Source organism: Motacilla alba, chromosome 7 (genome assembly GCF_015832195.1).
Source record: "Motacilla alba alba isolate MOTALB_02 chromosome 7, Motacilla_alba_V1.0_pri, whole genome shotgun sequence".
Taxonomy (NCBI): Eukaryota; Metazoa; Chordata; class Aves; order Passeriformes; family Motacillidae; genus Motacilla; species Motacilla alba.
This window is the reverse complement of record NC_052022.1, coordinates 34,786,852-34,809,765: the sequence shown is the minus strand read 5'-3', so window position 1 is coordinate 34,809,765 and position 22,914 is coordinate 34,786,852. Positions and strand designations below refer to the sequence as shown.

Genomic DNA, 22,914 nt, shown 5'->3' with positions numbered 1-22,914 from the left:
GTGGAACTGTGAGCCGCAGTTTTCACACATCTGACAATAACTGTACTTTCCACTGGAAATTTAAAAAGAAAACAGAACACAAAGCAAATGTTCACAATTAAAACAAAAAGGGAGTTGTGACAAAAAAAATTCCCATATTACCAAACACAAACATTGCAGCTGAAGACCTCGCAATATGAATATAGATTTTGTTACCTAGCTACTGCCATTGACAGAGATTGTTCTTCCTGCGTGAAGAACACGTTTCGCGTGAGGATGGAATGGAAAGGTGTGGGATTTTCAGAAGGCACCTAAGCTGCTTAGCACGAGTTCCCCTGGAGCTCCTTCCCTAACTGACTTAGCTGTGCTCAGCTCTGCTCAGTTTGTAATTTTAGGCTTTGTTTTCAATGGAGAAAGTGTCACCCCTCTAAGCACTCAGAGCAGCTTTCAGCACAGGGCCAGCAGGAACAGACAGGTGCTCTCACAATACTCTCCAAGGCAGTTCTTAGAATTCTTAGCATTCACAGGTGAAGAGTTAAAACCTCGATTATTACCCCAAAACCTGGTATCCCCCTGCACAAAGGTGAAATGCCACTCTGGCCATAGGCATGGAAGTTAAGGTGTCTGTCCCTGCTATATAACCAAGCTGGGTTGGCTTATGCACACCTGGATCATGGAGAAGATGGGTAGGTGTCCCCAAGGGACTTTAAACAGTTTGATATCAGTGTGCTGTACAAGCACTCTGTGCTTTCATAAAGTACACATCAAAGTCTGTACGTAGGCCTGGAAGGTGGAGCAGACCCAGCAACTGTAGGGAAGGTCTTTTACAACCCAAATGATTCTATGATTCTGTCGCTGTTTACATCTTCTGCTATTTCTGACCAGAAAAGAGGATATTGGATAAAATATAGAAAGAAGAGGTTGGAAACTGTTTTGAAATAGGTGACTTCAAGCCAGTTTCAATCTGGTACACTTAGTGTCTAAATTGAGGTGAGTCTGAATATATTTTTGTAAGAGGAAAGCTCTTTAGATCAGATCCTCAGCTGATGGAGATTGGAATTACATCCTCTAAGTAAGGAAAGTACTGCTGTTTTGCACCAGCTGAGAATCTGGTGCACAATTTCATGAAAGCAACACCAATTCCTTTTTTGAATATATGTATATGTATTATTTTTCCTACTTAAATAAGAGATCTATTAATAAAAAAATAAAATACCCAAGCAAAACCCCTTAATCTTTTCTCCTTCCCAAGAAGGCTTAAACTGCTATGGAAGGCAAATTATGCAATAAAGGAATTGAAAAATTCTCTTATATCTTTTTTTTTTCCCTCTCGGTTAGTTGGACTTGTGGATTTCAGAGCACTTTGCTTGTGTCACCACTTAGTCAGTGACATCTTCTCACTGCTGCTTTTTTAGTCAGTTCTTCCTGTGCTTACTGAAGTTTTCATACAGTACAACAGGAAAGGTAAAAAAATTAAGGAAATGTAGATTCAAACAGAAATTAGCAGAAGCATCTCTGAGATATCTGAAATAGCCAATACTTACTAGTAACTTAAAAACAATTACTTTTTTTTTCTTTGGATTGATGTTTGCTCATGCTTTTCAATGTTATTTCCTGTTAGTTTGAAAATGTTTCTAAGCATCATTATCTACATATTACCTCCTCTTCTCGTGCAGAATCATATCTTACTGTGTAAGTGTTCCCAGGCTGAGTGGTTAACAAAATATTGTTTCTCATCTGTAATGCTGCTACTGCTGTTTAGCCCTAAATAATTAAGGACTTATCTTGCAGTGATTTACTCCTGCAGTTATTTACCTTTTAGGGACATACAGAGTTCTGATGAACTTTGTCTATATTTTCCTCCCACATGCAGCTGCTTTGGTTTCAGGAATATAATGATGCCTTCAGGACATCAGTGGGATAATGCCTGGGGAGAGATTCATGTGCAGAATTACACTAAGAGTGGGCATGTACCTCAAGGAACTTACAGGACTTTCAGGTGTTGTTTTCAGAATTAACTCCATAGTTCCACAACCCAGATAATATAAGAGAGGTGCCAGAGAGGGCTTCCAGGATGGGAATGTAAGGCTGTGGAGTGCTGGAGCAGAGGTTGGGAGGCCCTTCCTGCAGGATGCACTGGACAAATCAGCAGGGATTGGCTTCACCTTGCCTGGCTTTTGCTGTTCTAAGGGGAAAAACATCCAGACAAAGCCAATCTGCTGATGGCATTCACAAAGCACCTTCTGTCTCACCCTGAGACATGCCTGTCATCTCCATCCCCTCTGGAATTGCACAACAAGACAATGGCAAAGACAAACTATATGAGAAAAATTCTGCTGTAGGCAGTTAATGAGCTAACCCCAGAAGTTTTAAGGAAGGCAGCTGAATCTGACAGGTCAATCTGATGGTTAAAGCCATCCAGCTGTTGGCCTCCATACTTTGAAAGGTATGACAGTTTTACCCCAAAAGCCAGGCATCCTCAGATGGGCACAGAAACTTAGCAGTTAGTTTTTGGCATGGATTTCTCTCGTGTCTAAAATGGAGCTGAGTCAGCCCTCCCCTCATAATGCTGTTGTAAACATGAATGCTCTGACAGTGCTTGTAAAAGTCAAGGCTGCAGTGATGAGCAATGTGGAAGAGCCCATAGCAAACACAGGCACCTCAGTTTTCAGAGCAGGACTTGGGCAGTAAGTCAGAAATGAGGGATGGGATCACTTGCTAAGGAGAAAACAAAACTCAGAATAGGTTTTGACTAAGTAAGCGTCATCCATCCATTGCACTAAGTAAGGATGGTCCTGTGTGCCAATTGTTTAGTACTTAAAAGGCTGTCTCATCATGTTTGTCCACACAAACTGTCCGCATGGACATTAATTCTGGAATCTCCTGATTTTTCTTTTTACTTGGCAGCTTCAGTCATGTTCACTGCTGTGGGAGTATGTAAGTGTTATTCATATATGAAAGCAGTTTTACTGTCTGTTTCTTCCTAAAAAATGGATAGTCAGATTATTATTTTTTCACAGAAGATTGTCCTCACAATACATTTTAAAATTTGCTTTGAAGGTACTGTTTCCTGCTTAGAAAGTGTCCCCTCCAAACAATTTTTTTGCTTTTAAGAAATGTTTTTCTTCCCACTCTTTCTCCTGCATTGCTGCTACATGTTATTTGTTTCTGCCCAGCTCTCCAATAGCACTGCACTAATGGTACCCCTTTATTTGCAAAAGAAAAGCAGAAAACCTTTGTTTTGAAAAGAAAGGCTTAGGCAAAAACTCCCAAAAGCACAATCTTAGCAAACCATGTACAGTGTGCAAGATTAAAGGCATGTATAATTAAAAAGGAAAATGCCCTGTTCGTGGAAAATCTTTCCATATCTGTTGGTTAGCAAATCCATCTTTCTCATCTCTTCTTGTCCACGAGGACTTTCCTTTCAGCCCTGCCTGGGTGGCAGTGAGCCATCCCAGGTGTGCCCACATGTCTGGAGTTGGATGGCAGACCTGAGGAGTGCAATCTGTGTGTGCAGCTGTGCTCAGAGGTAGAAGGAACGTGTTCCTCAATCCTGATGACATGCCTGCCTCAATACGTGTTTGGGACAGCCCCACTTCTGAGTGGCTCATTTTGGCTGAAAAATTGGATGAACAAATGCTGGAATACACAATGCTGTCCATGAGTTCCCAGCTGTGAAAAGACAGTGAGAATTACTGAAACAGTGGCAAGGATGGTTATTAAGAATAATGAAGTCAATGTTTTAAACTGCTCTTTTTCATCTTGAGGGAACTTTTGCCACTATTAACATCTCCACTCTTAAAAGGTCCAGTATGTGCTCTGTAACCATGTTTTTGAGGATGGGAATGTCATAATTAGATGAATCTTGTGATATGAAGTTCTCATTACACTCTGAACTGGACTGACTCAAACACTTTGTGAATGGGGAGAAAAATTCAAAGCAGACACATAGGATACAATCTGAAAAATCAAACGTGTACGTGAAGAGGCAAGGGGATATTCTGCATACAAATGCCATTTCTCCAAATAGGTTAGCAAACAGCATCTTCCCTGGGTTGGGATGAGCTGGTGGGTATTTATGCTGTTGATCTGATACTTAGAGCTCTATTTCATCAGGCAGAGCTGCTCTTCCTCTCAGGTTTTCTTATGCTGTTTCAGTTAAACTCAGTGGAATTACCCTCGTCACAAAATCTTTTTGGGTTTTTCTTATCAGGCTGCGGGTTCCAAACCGCTGTGAGCATGTGCACAATCCTGCAGCAGCTCTGCTTCTCATTACTGCTTCCAGCACCTAAAGGCCTTCACTCCATGCTGGAGAGAGCCTGAAATCTCTGCTATTCTGCTTTCCATTTATTTGTGTGTGAGTTTTTAGAGGTAAGCTCAACATGTGTACAGGGTGTGAGTTTGCTATGCCAGGGCTTTATGCCCTGGGGATCCTTGTTTAAAATTGAATCCTCTGTGGAGCTCTCTTGTATTCCATGCATTGCTGGAGCCCCTCCTGGACCTGATCCTTGGAGTGGAGGGGTCTTCTTCATTTCCAGAGCAACCACTGTGATAAATGCTGGTATTGGCTATATGGAAAGATTATATTTTATGCTCAGGATTATCTCATTATAGAAGCTTGGTCTTTTCTACACAGCATAATTACCACTGAGAAATCATGAATCAAAGAAATCTTTGATTTAAAGATGCTGTAGGATCTTGATCATTCCAGCAGAAGTACATTTGGTCTTTGTTTTCAGGGCAACTTGTGAAGAGGTAGTTCCACCCAAAGCAAGGAGTGTTCACTTTTATGTTTTGGTCTTGAAATTCCATAAAGATTCCCTCTTATCTGCTGTAGTTTAGGAATCAGTCTTTAACTGTTGAATGCAGGGAATTGACTTCTGATAGATGAAACAGAGAAATAGGAGGAGTGGTCCTGGCAAACAAAGGTAGATGCAGATGTGTACCAACCTCATGAATCCCTCTCTCTCTCTCTTAGGACTAGGTATCAACTTTTCTTTCCCCCCACTCCTGTCTGGAGTGTGTGGTTGAGACAGCAGGAGCAGATGTCCTGCAGCTCTTCCTGGTGTCCCAGTGCAAGCAGAGGAGGTGGTGGCACTTTGAGTGCCTGGGTGCTCCCTGTGAATTGGCTGCATAGGGAATTCCTCCTCTCCTAGAGATCACAGGCACCAGCACCATGGGAGCATTCTCATTCTCAGTGTCAGTTCACAGCAAGATCAGGTGCTAAGGTTTGTCCTGGTGCCTTAGACTGGTCCCTCCTCCTGCCTCTCCCAGTGGACCATGGCTTTGCCAGGTCTAGCAGCAAGTCCTCTGCAGTGCTTGGAGGTAACAAGGCTCTTGTTCAGGCAGGAGCATCACAGTGTAAGATTCACATAGGGTTATCTCTCATTAATTGTGACTGGTTCATTCCTGATGAAATACCCAACAAGGATGGAAGCTTGTGTTTGGGATTTAACTGCTGACATCAGTTTTCTGTGTGTCTCCTGTCTCCCCTCCATGTTAGCAATTCACATCCTGGCATCTTTACCTGGATTCTGTCCCTCTCTGCGTTGCCTCAGGCCACATGAAGTGGAACAGAGCACCTGGTCCTGCCCTTCTGGGCTACAATTTGGAGAGCACACAGGCCCCTCTGCTCCTGGGTGCTGCCAATTCCTAGGCCAGCCTTGCTGTTCTGGCACAGCAAGCAAGGCAGTGCTTTCTTTTTCCTCTGGGCTTTAATTCTGCCACAGTGCTATATGTGGGATTTCACTGGCATCAAAAAAAGCATGAATGTGGTAAGACTTCTGCATATAGAGCAGCAGTGCTTCTAAACACCATGCCTAACCTGTTTTTTAAAACATCCAGAGAGACTCTTTCTGTTGCCTCCCTAGGGAGACAATTCCACTTCCCATCTGCTTTTTATAGCTGTGACTCTCATCCTGATATTTAACCTTAACTATTCTATCTTTTGGTGTAGATTATTACTCTTTCTAACACTATCTTTTGTGACTGTGAGTAATTCCTGTGCTCAGTTCACACTAGGATAGGCTGTAGTAGTGTATCTAGCATTGATTCTGTTCGACTCTGTCTTTATCTTCCAATCCTCTAGTCTCTTTTTTATTAGTAATTTTGAATGTTTTTCCTACCCTTATTCACTCGTTTATGAGGGAGCTAAATTACAAAGTCATTTGATGCTTTGGAAACAGGGGCCAGTACAAATGCAGACCCCTTAACCTTATCTCTGTCTCAGCTGTCTGCCAGTAAAATGGAAATAAAGAGCATTTCTCCACCTAGTTGAGATGGTGAGAGGGCAGCACGTGGGAATCGTGGCAAGGCACAAACGCATTGCTGCGATGAAGGTCATGTAAGTACATCGTGGAGTACTCAGTGGTGCTGGTGCCCCAGCTGCACAGCGCTGTACATGATCTCCTTAGGTTTACTTAGCCTTTGTGCAGTGGTGAAACGAGATAATTACAAAGTGGAAGGAATAATAACTTTGTATTGTTACCATAACCACTGAGGTATTAGACCCCGAGAGCAGCGTGATTATCTCAGACACAATAGTAAGGTGATTATTAATAATACTAAAGGACTTACTACTTAGCCTGCAATTTTTGCATCATTTTTTTAAAAACCCCTATCTCTTCCATCAGCCCCAAGCCTGTGTGAAGTTGGTATGAGTTGTTGCCTCCTTGTTATCTGTTTTTCAGTGATGAGAAAATGAAACAGGAAAACCCCCATGAGACCCAATTTGCAAATTCAGGGACCTAAGCACCAAGGTAGCTTTGTGTGCATCACTTGTCTTTCTGCACCAGAACTGCTGCGGACAGGCTGGCAGGTGAGGCTCTAGTAGCTCAGGTATTTAAAGATCTGTAGTCCTTTGCTCCTTTCAGTTCCAGCTAGAAACAGTTCCCTTGTTTTTCTTGTCACCGGAGATTGTTTCAGAAATGCGGTATTTTTATGCTCAAGTTAGCACATGTACACACAAACCCTGGATTTAAGGTGCAGGTGTTGCATCTGCAGGGATTTGGGTGTCTCATTGTGTTAGGATAAGCTGGAGGGACATGATGCAGCACACCAGGAGCCCTCCTGCTCCAGGGCCAGCCACTGAGGGATCTGGGTTTTGCAGACTGAGATTCAAGAGGTGACAGAGAACTTTTTCATGCAGTTGAGATGCAAACCTGGTTTTGACGTGACCAAGCCTCATCTCAGCAAAGCCACTTCTGAGCAGCAAATATCACAGCAGCTCTAAGGAGCAAACAAGCGTTGGGTTCCTTTTTCCCCCTGAGAAAATTATTTTCAAGGGCAAAAAGCTTCTGCATATCATCTCTGGGGAAAGGAGACGCAACATTTGGAGCTGGCCTTTGTTAGCTCTTGAAGGAGTTTGTGAAACCTTTCAGCTTGGGAATGTTTGAGCTTGGAACCCAACAGTGATGTGAGGCCTTCTTTCATTGATATCTCAGAGCTGTGCTACAGGGCAGTGTGACAGGGAGAAACACCCCTGACATTTTTGACAGCATATGTTTTAAGGTGTAAAGAGGTATTTTTGCCATCTGGAAAGGAAGCCAAGAGAAGCTAAAGGGGGACAAAAATAACCCATAACCCACGCCACAGCAGAGTTGAGGAAAGCTGCTACTGATATATTCTCCTGAGCTCTCAGCAGCCTGTAATTATGAATTGGCTTACAGCTAAGATATTGATGGATATCACTCAAGAAGGAAAATGAGAATGTCTAGATTTTTTACGGTGAACCTGTACTGAACTCTGTGTGACTCTCCTCCTATTTATAACCCTGTGTGAAGTTCAAGGAAACTTGTCCTGGAGGTTTCCCATGAGAGGGAACTGTGTTTTTACCTGACTAAAGCTCTCTGGATATTTTCCCATTTTTTATTTGATCTAAGTGTGAACTTTCTCCACCCTCTGCCCCTCCTTCCCTTCTGGAGTGGTTAGAGAGGTTGATTGCAGCCAGGATTACACAAGAGATGCCAGTTGCACACATGTTTTGCATAACTGTGCTGTGTTGATTTCAGACAGGGTGCCCCAAGTTCCCTCCCTGCCTTGCAACAGCGAGTCGAGATCTCTATCTTCATTCCTGAAGCTGGAGAAATGCTGGTGAGGCCCTGACTATTGAACCTTTGACAAAGAGCACCTGGATGGGACAGAGCTATCCCTGTGGAAGAGCCTCTACCTAGAATTTGTTTGGGCTCTTTGTGTCAAAGGTGCAAGAGTTGTTCTGCCACTGGGAAGGGCTGCCAAGTGATCTGTGCCAGCTGCTCTGTGTTAAGGGAATGTGCTCCCCAAGCACACGTCCTTTCCTTCCATTCCAGCAAGAGGCAGAAATGTTCTCATGTGCTCTGAGACAGCCAAGGACTTCTCTTGGGGAGAACCCTGACTGGAAAATTGAGACAGGCTCATCCCAGTGCTCATTTTGGGACTAGTTCCATGTGGCTTTTATCTTTAGAAGCAGTGAGGTCTGCTTGATTTCAATGAGAATTAGGGGCTTTGACAGCCTAAGCCCTAGCCTGTGTTCCAGTTCCTTTTGCCAGGAAATAGGTAGATACTGTCTTCCTCCTGCCTCATTTATTTGGAGTCCAAGTCAAGATCAAACTGGATGGGGCTTTGAGCCCATCCAGGTCTAGTGAGAGGTGTCCCTACCCATGGCAGGGGGGTTGGAATGGGACGATTTTCCATCCCCAACCAATTTGTGATTCTGTGACAACAGCACAGGGTCCCCCCAGCCAAACAGAGCTGGGGCTGTTCCTAACAGGTGTTGCCTCATGGGACAGAGCTGGCCTCACAGGTAGCCAGAGCCCAGATGATTTAAGGGCTTCAAGGTCTTTCTAAAAAATAAATCACATGCAAAAAATACACTGCGGAGAATCTGATGTTGAGATTTTTACATAGAAAAGTGACATGGGCCATAGACTCTCTCTCACTTGGATACCCTTCGTGTGCCTGCTTTTTGCTTGTTTCCTTGGAGACAGTGTCTTGTCTGAGAGCAGTTAGCCTTGGCTAGGAAAGGCCTGACATTTCTGGTTTGTGGGATAAAGCTGTGCTGATGAATTTTCCAACAACCACAGAGGCAGGATTTGGAACAGACATAAGCGGTTCTGAGCAGGGTTATCATGTGGGCATCTCTAATACCTCTCTGGGGACACCCCTGAAGTCCCTGGTGTGAAAGCAGGGTTCAAAGATCCTCGAGGAGAGCCCGGCAATCCCTGTCCCTCAGGTATCAGAAACGTTTGACAAATTTCTCCCTTCCCTTTCCTTCTTCCAAAGAGCTGAGTCAGCTGGACTGGCATGTCTGGAACTCTGTGGCACCGGAGCAGGCAGTCTGCCAGCAGCATTACTCACTGCATCCAAGGGAACACGTCACTCCTCTCTCTCTCTCATTTTTTTTTTCCCCTTTGCAATCCCCACCCTCTCCCTTTTATTTTTCCTTGTTGATCCGTGTAGGTGAGTCAGAGAAACCTGCTCATCCACAGCCTGTTCCTTCTTGCCAAATCCTGGAGCAGCACTCCCAGTTCTAGTTGGGTGTCAGGAATAGGTTATGAAAACAAAAACTGATACAGTCGGTGTACTGGCTATGGAGCCCATAGTGTAAATGCACACTGAATGTGCCACTTAGGGTGGCTTCCTAACAGAGTGATACCTTGTATATAACAGAGTGACACCTTATTCTGTGATTCATATATATTATTAGTTTTATTCCTATAAAACACCAGGATGGAGCAGGGAGATTACTTAAGGCGTAAACTGGAGAACAATTGGGGAGAAAATCCATCTTAATTCTGAATTTTGAAGCAACGGAAGAATGGAAAACTTCAAGTAGGAAAACAGGTAGTTCATGGAAGTGGTTTTGACTGACATTTTAGTAGCAATTGTAGTTTTACTAATCTGAATAAATTCCATGGATATTACCACATTTCCTCAGAGCATACAGTACTGATGAGTTTCTGACCTCAGGAATTAAAATATCATGAATCTGGGTTCCCATATCAGATACTTAAAAATAAAAGTGCAAGGTGATAAACCGGCCTTTTTATTTACCTTACAATATTTATTTCATGAGTGGGAAGGGAGTGAGTGAGCAAACATGCAAGGTAACTTTTCCTCTTTGGTTAGCTGACTCCAGGAACCGGGTGTCTAACTTGGGGTGAAACTGCAGATGTTGGTAATGCTGTAGGGCCAGGTATGTCTCCATAGCTACATTTCCATCAGGCAGCATCAAACCTTGATTTTTGGCATCTTGTGTTGGAACGAAACTGTTCAGCTGCAAAGGATAGATCATTCACCAGGAGAAGTGCTTTGTTGGACTTTTATGTGCCATAGTAAAATGTCCGTGTTAGCTGTATTGTGAAAAATGTATCCATTATGTTCATATGGTCTTCTGCAAGCAGAGAGTTTGTTCCAAGAGCTAGAAACGAGCCAGCTTTGAGAGGCTGCAAGTACAGTTCTGGCTGAGAAGCATGAGATTTCTGCCTTGATCAGCATGAAGTGCTGGGTGCAGGATCACACCGTGGTGAAGAGAAGGGAAAGGCCATTTTGTGTCAGGTGATCAAGAGGACTTTGTGTCAGGTCACCAAGATGACTCTTGGTGAGGTACGGCCGTTTCTCTGAGCTCCAGCCCAAGAGAAGAGGAGAGGAAGGTTTACTGCCCAGCCGCCTTCTGCAGGGGAGGAACCCAGAGGGCCAACAAAAAGGGACTTGACACAGGCAAGACATCAGTGTCACAGGTGGGGATGAACCCAGATGTTCCAAATTCCCATCTGTTGACTCAGTTACAAGACTTTCCACACTAATTTTAAAAAGAGATGTAAAAAAGATAATTTTTTTTTTTTCTTCCAAGTATTGAGGAACAAGAAAATTTACATCTTTTCACTCTTGATCCAGACTTCTGGGTGAAATCACCTATTTCAAAGAGCTTTGTGTAGCCTTCAGTGTGATTTTTTTTTTCATCAGGGAATGTAGTTAAGTATATTCAGAGTTTCCTAAATTCTCTGTTTTTATAGGAAACCTTTTTAAGGTATTTCTGATGCTTAGAGAGCGATTTTCTGTTGTCCAGCTTTTCTGTCTTTACTTTCAGCCTAAGCAGTTGCTTTTTTCTTCCCCTATTTTCTTTTTCTTCCTTTTGGTTTAATTTCACACCCATATTTAATTCCCTTACATTTTGTCAACCTCCCTTTCAGTCACAATTAGTTTCTGAATCTATCCAGGACTTGTAGTGCAATGCTAATTGCACCAAAAAGGAAACATCCTAAACCCCCAAATCTTTCCTTCCTTCCTCCCTTTCTACTCATTCTCTCTGCTGAACAAACCTAAAAAATCCTGGGTATTAAGGAGTACTCTGAAAATGTTGGGTTTTATTTTTTGTATTGAAACAAATAACTAACAACCCCCTCCCCCCCAAAAAAAAACCTCCAAACAAACAACAACAACAAAAAAAACTAGTAAAAATATTGAGACTAACAGGAATTGCAGAATTTTATTACCAAGAAAAGATTATTCTAGCTTCAATATCAAACCTAGGTACTTGATGTAGAAGTTTGTGCTAGAGCAGAAGCTGAACAGTATCTCAGATTCCTCTCTTAAAGGACCCCATCATCCTTTAAAGGATACCTTTACTGTTAATTTTACCGTGCTGAGATCTGTTTTTACAAAATGCTCGTGATTTCTTCCTGCCACATACTGTGGTTAATTTGGACTGTGGAGCAGTCAAGACCACTGGTGTAGGTGAGAAAAGTCCCACCTTTATTTTGAGCTGCTCTGCATTGTTGGTGATAAACACCCATGTTGTGAGGCAGAGAGCAAGAGCAGGGGATGGGAAGGCTGCACAGGTGGAAGGAGACAGTCAGCTCTCCTGCTGCTTGACCTTATTTGACACTGGTGCAAGACGTGGCAAAACTGCATGCCTGAGCAGCAGATCTTGATGAGGGTGACAGGAAGGCATGGGCCACACTGATTCCTGGGCAGTTAGAAAAGTGTGAATAACAATTTTCATGTCCCAAAGGAGCCCATTAGTTTCACAGCCTGACCTGCTTTTGGAAACAAGATTTCCTTCAATGTTGGCCTTGATCAAAATAAGTGAAAACTCCCAACATCAGTGGTTAGGAAAAGAAGAGGAGCTGTCAGTATTACTCTTCCCAAGTTGCTGTTATCTTCGTGACAGCTTGGTCTTAATTGTCTGTTTCCAAAACTTTGTTTCTGACAGTGACAAGACAAGGGAAAACTTACAGGAAGGGAGTGTGTTCTTCCTACCTGCTAATACAAGGCATAAAACTGAAAGGTGCCAGGTGCTAAAAGATGCTTTTTCTCACACAGGAGCATGTAGGTGGAACAGGGGAAATCATTGCCACAGGATGAGAAGAAATGAGTTAAAGGGCTTGCTCAGTGATTTTATGCAGGAGAAAACTTACTTAGTGTTATGGTGAAAGGTAAACATGGTGTCTCTCTATCTCCTGTTGTTTATATAGTATAGCATACCTGGTAGCACTCTGGCACTGCCTGCTCCAAATAATTCTTAGATTCTGTTGGCTTTGTAATGCTCAGGGGCTTCTGCAGGATGTGTAAAGGGGCTGCGCTTGAAATAAACGCAAACTGCACACAGCTGATGTGAATTGGCTTCCATAGAGAAATCTGGCCCAACATCTACATTTGTTTTACCCAAAGAGGAAACAAAAACCCCCAAACAAAAGCTCTTGTGAAGGGAGTGTTTGTCCAGCAGCATTCCTGATCTGCACCGAGGTGCCCACACCCTGCGCTGCTCCTGGGAGCTGTTCCTCCCCACCTGCAGTGGAAGCTGCGCTTGCAATGGATGACGTGTGGATCTCCAAGCACCTCCTGACATTCCTGCTGAGCTGTGCCACTGACAGGGAGCACACAGGACAGGGCAGAGAGGAACAACAGGCCAACCTAGACTTGTTTTTATTTTACCTGCTCACTCTGTTGCTGGGACAAGGTTAAAATGAAGAGAAGCCAACAGGCGCATTTTGGAAGGTTTGCCTCGTGAACCAATGAACACTCCACTTATCAAGTCAACTTTATATAATGTTAAAGGTCTGAAGTGGAGTGGAAAGTCACAGAGTTAAGGTTTAACCTCATTCTTCAGCCTGTTCCCACCCACATCCAGATAGCATGGAGACATTGCAGGTTGGACTCTCCAAAATCACCTCTTGAATTCCTTGGAAGGCCTCTACCCCTTTTAAAAGTTAATGGTGATAACCCTGGCTGCTTGTAAGTCACTTTGAAGCCAGCCAGGTGATAAAACACCAGTTATTTTGTGGACCTCCTGGTTTGTGTTAGTTCATCTCAGCACCAGAGTGCCATCTAAACAGAGTCCTTTTCTAATATTGTTTAATCATGTAGAATTCCTAGCAACCCCATCAGTGCTGGGGTGCTGGACCTTCTGGGACGTGTCGGTGTGGGACTTGGACAGTGCATCCAGGTCAGTGGACTCACAACATTAAGTGCAGAACATTTGCACTTGAAACTTTCAAATATAAGTGGGGAGGGAAATCAGAAAGCTTCATTGGCATTAATGTAAACTAAGAATTGAGTGTCAGGTTCCTTTTGCCAGATGTGAATGAAGGAAACAGTTAAACCATGAGAAATACATGAGGAGAGCTTCTGTGTCGTGTAGTATGTGTTTCTTTAGACATAGAATTGGAGCTCATACCTGTGAATTTCATCTCTTCCAAAACTAAATGCAACGTTATTGTCCCTGTGTTTTCCTTTATTTGGTGCATAATTTATTTGCATGTTTTCACAAAGACAGGTACATTTTCCTTTGTTTTTTGCACATACACAGATACAACATACAAACCTGCAAAGTGAACAGGTGCTGCAGGAAAAAAAAATGTGCTACATCTTCTGTGCTGCAAAGGAAAAAATGGGGTGTAGGATTCTTGCTTTTTCTTGGTTTGAATGGGTGCTGCACAGAGCCGTGTGAATATATGGACAATTTGGAAGATTTCAGTAATTCTGTGACTGTGCCAATGAAACAGGAGTTTGTTTGTTTGTTTGTTTATTTGTTAAACTTCTGGCACAAAAAGGGCACCTATTTATTTATAACCCTGGTGGCAGATTGAAACATTGTTTTATCTGTAAAATCCTTCAGATTAGTTAATAAATAAATACAGTCTAATGAATCATATAACACAGCCACTAGTAGCTGCAAAATAAATTGAAACATCTATTGAAGTAATAACAGGCTGCAGGCAGAACCTCCTGAAGACACAGATAAGGACCCAACCCCTTAAATGCTGTACCTGAGCACTGATATTTAGAGATTTTACTCTGGATTCTGGCTGTGTGGTTCCTATAGACGGGGTATGGATAGGAAAAGTTTAAATGCTGTACCTGAGCACTGATATTTACAGATTTTACTCTAGATTCTGGCTGTGTGGTTCCTATAGACGGGGTACGGATAGGAAAAGTTTAAATGCTGTACCTGAGCACTGATATTTACAGATTTTACTCTAGATTCTGGCTGTGTGGTTCCTATAGACGGGGTACGGATAGGAAAAGTTTCTCTTGACTAGTGCATTTTCTTCTAGCCAAGCTCCAGCTTGGATGAAGTCCTCAGGGTTTATGTATAATCTGGTGTTCAGCACTGCTTGTCGTGGCATATTGAGAGAGAGCTGAACGCTGGTACAGTACTCACTGTTTGCTGCTTGTTTGGCAGTGCTGTAAACAACTGGCAGGTGGATGCAGGTGTCAAGCTGCTGGTTTGTGCCCTGGAGGTGTTTATAGGAGAGGCAGGCGTGTCTAGAGAACCCCAGGGTTGGAGGTGTGATGTTTTGCCGTTGTTTCACTGGGTGCTGATGTCCCACAAGTATTCAGCTAGGTTTCACTGCCAGCTGTAATAGGATGTGGTAGCTGTTGACAGAAATCGCTTATCATTGACTGCCGCTGTGCAAAAAGTCAGGACAAGCTGCTTTTCGTTTGCTGAGAACCTCACAAAATGTTGTGGCTGTTGAACAGCCACGTATATCTCAGTTACAATTGATAATAATGTTGACTGAGAGGCATTGGGCCACGAGGTCACAAAGTCAGTCGAGTGCTCTGTTACGAGCTCCAAGTCAAGACCTGTATGTAGACTTCTCCTGTTGTACTGCTACATTGTGAGTTTTGAACCTTTTGAGGTGCCCAGAAACCTTATTAAGAGCGAATCTACTTGTGTGATCTTCTGTACCGCCTGATCTGGTGACCCAGCCCTTTACCACATGGCCTCATGAACCCTAATACTTGGCCTAAAATATGTGTAATCTAAAATGTCCTTGTGAAATGGAGACATCAGGATTCCATGAGGTCCAGAAACGTATCCACATCCCTTGAAACATACCCCAGGTATTGCTGCCTGTTCTTGGACTGGGAAGATTTAAAACTTAATGTGAAGTTTTGATAATGTGACCAGAGATTTTGTTCTTTCTGAAAATTAGATTGCTTTAAGATGTCACATGTTGGCCCCTCAGGAGAGGATGCGCTTGACACTGTGTGTCTCCAGTCCGTGTGTTTGTGTGCTCTAGCCTTTATTTCAGATATTTCAGATATTTCAGATGTTTACACGTTGTGACTTCTGCATGCAGGTTGTCTTGGACAATCTTGGGCTGGCTGTGGGACTTGACCTTATTTCTGAAGTCCAGTATGTATGAGTATTGTGTGTGTGTGTAATCTCACCGGCAAAAAAAAAAAAAAAAAGGAAAAAAAGGCAACGCATCAAAGAGCCCCCATGAATTTCAATTAACACATTTACAGTCATTAAGCACAGCAGTGAGATACAGCTTCAGAGTGGGAGGCAGTTCCCTTTGCAAAGCTACGTGCTGCTCAGAGCCAGCATGGGCTTAGGTCTCACTCTAATTTTTTTGTGATTAGTTCGTTCAGGGGTCTGTTATTCATGTAAATATTTTTGTGTGTGAGACTTTGAGCCAGGCAGCTCCAGACGCGCCGAGGTGCGATGGTTAATTACAGTAGCGAGGCACAGCCACCGTGTTGCATCTCCAGAGCCTCAGGCCTCCTGCTGCAGCCTCAGCTCTGCCTCGGCCCTCTCTGGCTCTCAGAGCTGGATCTTTGGCACGGGGAGCTGGAGGTGGCAAAGACAACAGCAGCTGTTATTGCCACCTTCCTGCAACTATTGCACCCTCTCTTTTTTGTCCCGTGTCGGGTGAATGACGTCGAGCTCGGGGCATTTGATATCCCCCCGTGCTCCGTTTGCCAGTCTGAAAGCACTCCATGCAGCACGTGGCCTCACAATGTTGTTTTATTTCTGATTTGATTTTCTTATTGTTCCTCTGTTCTGTGCCATCCTAAGTATCTCCTCCTGCTCTTTAATGTTCACTCCCGTATCTAATATAATCATAGTGTATTATTAAGTCCTTAATTTCTCAGTAGAGGTACCAGTGCTATTTTTCTGTGTCTCCCTACTTGTGAGTGCTCCACAAAATTAGCCTCTGTGCATCTGGCAAAGTGCACAAGTTCATTTACATGCTGTGAAGAAGGGAATTATTACCTTAATCATACGTATGAATAATTGAAGCCCAGGAAATCTGAATAACTTGCCTGCAGTCACAAATTTGTAGTGTAACCAGGAGTTGAACTGTACGCTCCCTAGTCCCAACCCAGTGCCTGAAATCACATTTCCTACCTCTGCGTTAAAGCTGATTGTGCTCTGATAAGTCCCATTCGAGGCAAAGGGCTGCTTTGCAGGCACTGTGTGACTGCAGAACAGTTCTCTTCTCTTAGGCACCTTCCAGTTTGAGGGAAGAAAACAATTAGTGAATTGATAAAGGTTATGATTATGATGGGGGACTCATTGATATGTTGAGATGCTTAACTGCATCGAGGAAAGGGCAACAAGGCTGGTGAAGAATCTAGAACACAAAACCTGTGGAGGAGTGGGTGAAGGAGCTGGGGTTGTTTAGCCTGGAGAAAAGGAGGCTTGGGGAGATCTAATTGCTCTCTAAAACTCCCTCAAAAGGTGGTTGTGGTCAGGTGAGGATCAGTCTCTTCTCTCTTCTCTCTTCTCTTCTCTTCTCTTCTCTTCTCTTCTCTTCTCTTCTCTTCTCTTCTCTTCTCTTCTCTTCTCTTCTCTTCTCTTCTCTTCTCTTCTCTTCTCTTCTCTTCTCTTCTCTTCTCTTCTCTTCTCTTCTCTTCATCTCACTGACAGGACAAGAGTCCTATCAATGTCCTGACAGGACAAGAGGATACAGCCTTAAGCTGTGCCAGGGGAAGTTCAGGCTGGGCATCAGTAAAAAATTCTTCACAGAGTGATTGGGGATTGGAATGGTCTGCCCAGGGAGGTGGTGGAGTCACTGTCCCTGGAGGTGTTTAAAAAAAGATTGGACGTGGCACCTAGTACCATGGTTTAGTTGATAAGGTGGTGTTGAGTCATAGGTTAGACTTGATGATCTCAAAGGTCTTTTCCAACCTACCTCAGTCTGTGAAGTATCAGCTCAAAAGAACATTTTAACTTTAACACTGCTCCAGAATGCCTCAGTTGGAGAATACTGATGTTTACTCCAGCTCTGGGGTGCTGGGGGCTGAGCAGGAGTTCAAATTTTACAGAAGGAAGCCCCACTGAGTGCTCTGCTGTCAGGGGATCTCTTGGTCTGAGCCAAAAGTAGCTGCATTAGATGGCCATGCAGTGCAAAAATCCTGGCTGGCTCCACTTCCACGGTCTGGCCAGGGCAATAGAGCAAAAGTAATGGAAATGTTGGGCAAGCCTCTGCTCCTTGGACGGGGCCAGCCCACGTCACACAGGCAGCGATGCCCAGCCCTGCCTGAGCAGGACGTGTGAGTGCCCGGGCTGTGGCCATGGGTGTGAGCCAGTGCACAGGGAGGAATTCTGCTCTGCTTTGCTGCAGAGGACAACGTGCTGCCCAAAACAGGGAGTGTGCTCTTAAGGGAGGCAGGATTTTAGCTCACTAAAGTGCACTGCAGCTCTGAACCCACTCCATAAGCCTTTCTCGCTTTATGTGCTTATGGCAAGGTGGTACCTGGGATGCCTTGTTGTTTCCCTTTGGCTTACTTTATATTCTGCTATTCACTCCCATCTCTTTTGAGAGCAAAATGCTCTGTGAATGCCTTGAGGGCTCTTTCTCTTTCACTGACCTTTTTTTATGACTGTAAAGAAGTTTCCTTAGGCCCAAGTCTGCTTTCTGTCTTGAATATTGACCTTAGAGTTACACCATCTCGTCGTCGCTGCACGCAGACTTCCCGGCTATCAAAGTTCACCCACAGGACTCAAAGTATTCCTAACTCAGAAACACCTTGCTTTTATGTCCTCCTCCTCTTTCCCCTCCTCCCTCCACATGAGCATTTTAATTTCACAAGCAAAATCCATTTTGCTGTGAATTTCGATGAGTGGTTCACCTGTTTCCAGGGTAAAAATTGTACTTCAAATTTAAATGTCTTTTTCACTGTGACTGTCATAATATTTTCCATTTGAGGCTGAGATTCCACCGTGGGTTTTCTGTGCCATGTTGTCACCTGTCCAAATCTAAGCTTAAATGTGTGGAAATTCTGACATTTCAGTAAGAAATATAAAGTGGGGTTTTTATGTTCTTCAAGTTGGCTGTTTCATAGGTGTGGCCACTGGGTTTTGCCCAGCACTCTGGTCTTTCCCAGTTCAACAACAGATCGAAGATTTCTCAAGTTTTTTGGGCTTGCTTGCATTGACTGGGCCATGTCATTTTTGTGAGAGTAAGTGACGGTGATTTTTTTTATCTGATTGTTGATCCTGAAAAGCTGATAACAGAATAATTACCCCAAACCAGGCATTTCCAGCCTGACCTTGCTTGGCAAGAGATGGTTGTGTGTGATGCTGAATGTGGTGTCCGTGAACGTGCGGATCTTGGAGAAGGCAGCTTCAAACCAAGCAAACTTGGAGTGGTTTCACAGTGAAAATGGCTCTGAGGTAGAAAGAGCCATTCTTTCTGTGGTAGAAACTCTGTCTTCAGTTTTGAGAGGGATTTCTTGGGGTTTTGAGAGGGGTTTGGTGGACGTAGTGCTGTTGCAGTGCCCTTTAGTCAGAGACTGCTTATGTCCAGTATTCTGAGCTACATGTTTTGGGGGCAAATTTTGAGTATCGCTGTTTACCTACACTCAAGTATTTGACAAAGGCTGAAATATTTTGTGTCAGTCATGTGGTTTCATGTCAGGTTGTTATGTGGAACAAAGTATGCTGTTGAGATTATCACTGAAATTGAATTCTCTAAAAGGCTTTTGCAGCTTTCTATCAGGTAATATGAAATACACAGAAATGTACACCCACTGGCAACATTCACTTCCATTTTTATTTTTTTTTTGTCATTAACTTCTTTGAGAATACAAGGGGATATTTGCAGCTCTTTCAGTGGCTTGACATTTGTCACAATGATACAATTTCTAAAATGTTGACTGTAATTGCTGCCTCAGCTCACTGAACCTCTTAACCAAAGGGGCTGTGAGAATTGCTGGTAACACAAACTCCTGCTATCAGAACTGATTCCATTGTGGTCTGACCTGATCAATTGCTCTTTAACGCAAGCCCCAGTCACTCTGTGTAATTTTATAGTGTAAATCTGTGTAATTTTATAGTGTAATATTTTACACCTCCGGGGCTATGATGTGATTGCGTCTCTAGAGCCAGGGGGGACAGAGTTGGGAAATGAACCCAAGGGAGTTGTGCTTGATACTACTCAACTGGTGCTCACTAACTTCATTCTTTGCAGCTGTGTATTGAGCAACATGACCAACACTTGCCACATGTTGTTTATTCTCTTATCTTTCCCCCAGAGAAGAGAAAGTGTGTACAGGGCCTATTCCTTTCCTTGAGGAATTATGTTCCTCAAATCCCATATTGCCTGTAGAAGTCATGTCTTTATCATTAACTTTTATCCTCTCTATTAACCTTCAAATTTTGATAGAATTTGGGTAGCTGACCATCCAAGATATCATTGGAAAAGCTCTGCCGTGTTGTATGTGAATAGTTACTGAAATGGTTGCAATGCAAGGAGCAACCATTTGAAGATGTCTAATAAAAACTCTTTTTTGACTGTTAATTAATAATTTTTTATAATATGAGCTTGTAGCAGAATATTTCTCTCTGTGTTAAATGATAATAATGTAATTTATTGTAGCTGCCTAAAACAGCTGCAAGCAATCACCACTTTTCCTCGTGTCTTGCAGTTTATCTAAGTTGCTTGATAGCTTAGTGTAGCCAAACTGGGTGGGCTAATTCAGCCCTGCTTCAGCTCAGTTAACATAATTCCTTCCATTGCACTGGATTTTTTTATTAGACACCACATTAGCTTCTAATGAAGGTGTCAGACTGACAGACATTGATGCCATCTAGATGCACAACGAAGCATTGTAATGGTGATTATAGAAGCCTCTCCATCCTGGGGAACCTCTGGCGTGTTTTCCTAAAGGTGCCTCCAGAATGAACTGGCTGGTTTATGTTTAAGAGCTGGGGCTCGATCCAGATCGTTCACATCAAGGGCAATTATTCTGGGAATGATAATGAGTCTCATGCTGGGCCTCCACTGAGAATTCCATTACCAGCATCAGTTATGGCAACAGTGTAAGCAAGTGAGCAAACTAAAATGAGGGCCACAACAACTCTTTGGTCTAAGACACACTTTCTTCAGGATAAGCCTTGTCTCGAAACAAAGAAATCCACAGTTTGGATACTTACTTAAAACAGGTTTTGGGTTTTTTTTTCCCTTGCTGGAAAACTTGGTTGTGCCACTAAAATGTGCATACAAACTTTTTGGGAAAACCCAAAACTTTCTGCGAGTGTGTTCTTTTCATCAAATTCCTTTTTTCATGTTTGAGCCCTCTGCCCAGCTCCTTCTTGGCTGTGCCTGTCCCCTCACAGCTTCCCTGCATTCCCCCATCCCAGTGGTGACGATGCAGTTTGGCTGCAATTAGTACAGCTCAGATTTCATTAAGTAAATGACTCTGAAAAGCTTTCAATATTGGGACAAACCCAACAGAAACATGTAGATTACCCAACAGAGGATGTTCTCAATTTCTTTGGCCAGAAAATAAAATTCTTACCTAAGATTTTCAAAACTCTGGGAGAAGTTTGACCTTCCCCTTCCCTCAGCCAGCTCTGAAGTTTGCAGCCGATGGTGTTTTACTAGACTTGCAGCACTGACTTAATAGCTCTTTAGTTATTAGAGGATAAATGTTCATGTTCTACAAGTTTAAATTATATTAAAAGCCTTTATTAGCACCACTTGGCAAAATACCTTCTGGCTAGCTTTCTGGCCTTGGGCTAGGCCATTCTTGTGGTTTCTTAATGACATACTATGAAATGGATATAATTTATGAGAATTTGGTGCCAGGTTTTGCGTGTATTAAGAAGCATTTGCCGTTTGTGCTCAATGCCGCTGAGCAAAATGAAAAAGATTAAAAACTTGAGTTATGTCTCGCATTCATCTGGCTTGATTTTCATCGTACATGCATTTTTGTATTTTTATGTATATCCGTATTTATACTATATGTATTTTTTTACGTTATCTGGTCTCTGAATTACTGGTGGTTGTTCAGTTCTGGCTCGTAGCAGTGCTGTTACCCAAGTTACTTTCAATTTATTTTCCAACCCTCCCTGAGTAATTTTGGCAAAGTATTCTCAATGAAAGAACTCTGAGCCACGTAATAGGTTTCCCCACAGTTGGGAGAAGAATTAGGCCACTGGGGCAGCTCATTTTTGTGACGGCAACCGTGCCATGGGCCAAAGGCCTCAGAAGTTTCTTTCCCACGAGACTCGGTGCTGGGGTGTGATTCAGCTGGTTGGTATTTTCCCCCTCTCAGCATCTGTTTATTTGCTTTGCCGCCGAGGCCGCCTCCTTTTCCTTCTGCTGATAGAGCGTCAGTGTGAAAAACGGATGGGGCAAAGCACCTGGCAGGTGGGAGGAGGCGTGTGCGGTGGGAAAATGGGCCTGGGAGAAAGACCTGGGGCTCGAGTAACCTTTCTTCGGTGCGTTTCCATCACAAGAGTTATTTGTGGTGGAGGTGTGAGCTTTGGTGATCGCACAAGCGGGCTGCCGTGGATCTGACCCCGTGCTCTCATTCTTTCCGCAGTGGGGAAGCCTCACAAGTGCAACTACTGCGGCCGGAGCTACAAGCAGCGCAGTTCTCTGGAAGAGCACAAGGAACGCTGCCACAACTACCTGCAGAATGTCAGTCTGGAGGCTGCTGGGCAGGTCATGAGTCACCATGGTGGGTGCAAACCGCCTCCAGAGCTCCCTTGGCCTTGGAGCGGCTCGTGTGGCTTTCTTTCCATCTCTTTTTCTTCCTTCCTTTCGTCTTCGCATCGCTTCCGTCTCAGAGATTGCTTGTTACACTCAGAGAGGCAGGAGGAGAAAAAAAAGATGGGCTGAAATCCTCACTCTGTCCGGTTTAACAGCCCTATTTGTGCTTATTTTAAGTCAGCGTTTCACTTTCTAGTATGTGAATATATGCAGACATGAAAATAAAGCCAAGTCACCTGATCAAAATTACCCAAAAAGTCATGGCACGGAATCATAGAATGGTTTGGGTTGGAAGGCTCCTTAAAGACCCTCCAGTTCCAACCCCCTGCCATGAACGGGGACGCCTTATAATACACCAGGTTGCTCCAAGTCCCATCCAACCTGGCCTTGGACACTCCCAGGGATGGGGCAGCCACAGCTTCTCACGACAAGCTGTGCCAGGGCCTCATCACCCTCACAGAGGGGAATTTCTTCACAATGTCCCATCTATCCCTGACCTCTGGCAGTGGAAAGCCATTGTCCTTTGTCCTGTCCCTCCACGCCTTGTCCCAAGTCCCTCTCCAGCTCTCCTGGAGCCCCTTTAGGCGCTGGAAGGGCTCTGAGGTGTCCCTGGAGCCTTCTTTTCTCCAGAAGAACACCCCCAGCTCTCCCAGCCTGGCTCCACAGCAGAGAATCTCCAGCCCTTGGAGCATCTCCAAGGCTTCCTCTGGACTCACTC

General features: G+C 43.7%; 1 protein-coding gene across 12 annotated transcripts in view; it reads left to right on the top strand.

The window, feature by feature from the left end:
* The window catches only part of IKZF2 (IKAROS family zinc finger 2), a 114,030-nt gene that overhangs the window by 72,883 nt on the left and 18,233 nt on the right, over positions 1 to 22,914 (top strand). For all 12 annotated transcript variants that reach the window (XM_038141905.1, XM_038141909.1, XM_038141904.1 and 9 more), the window contains one exon: positions 22,027 to 22,164. In XM_038141905.1, coding sequence (XP_037997833.1) covers positions 22,027 to 22,164 — 138 coding nt within the window. The remainder of the gene's footprint in view (positions 1 to 22,026; positions 22,165 to 22,914) is intronic.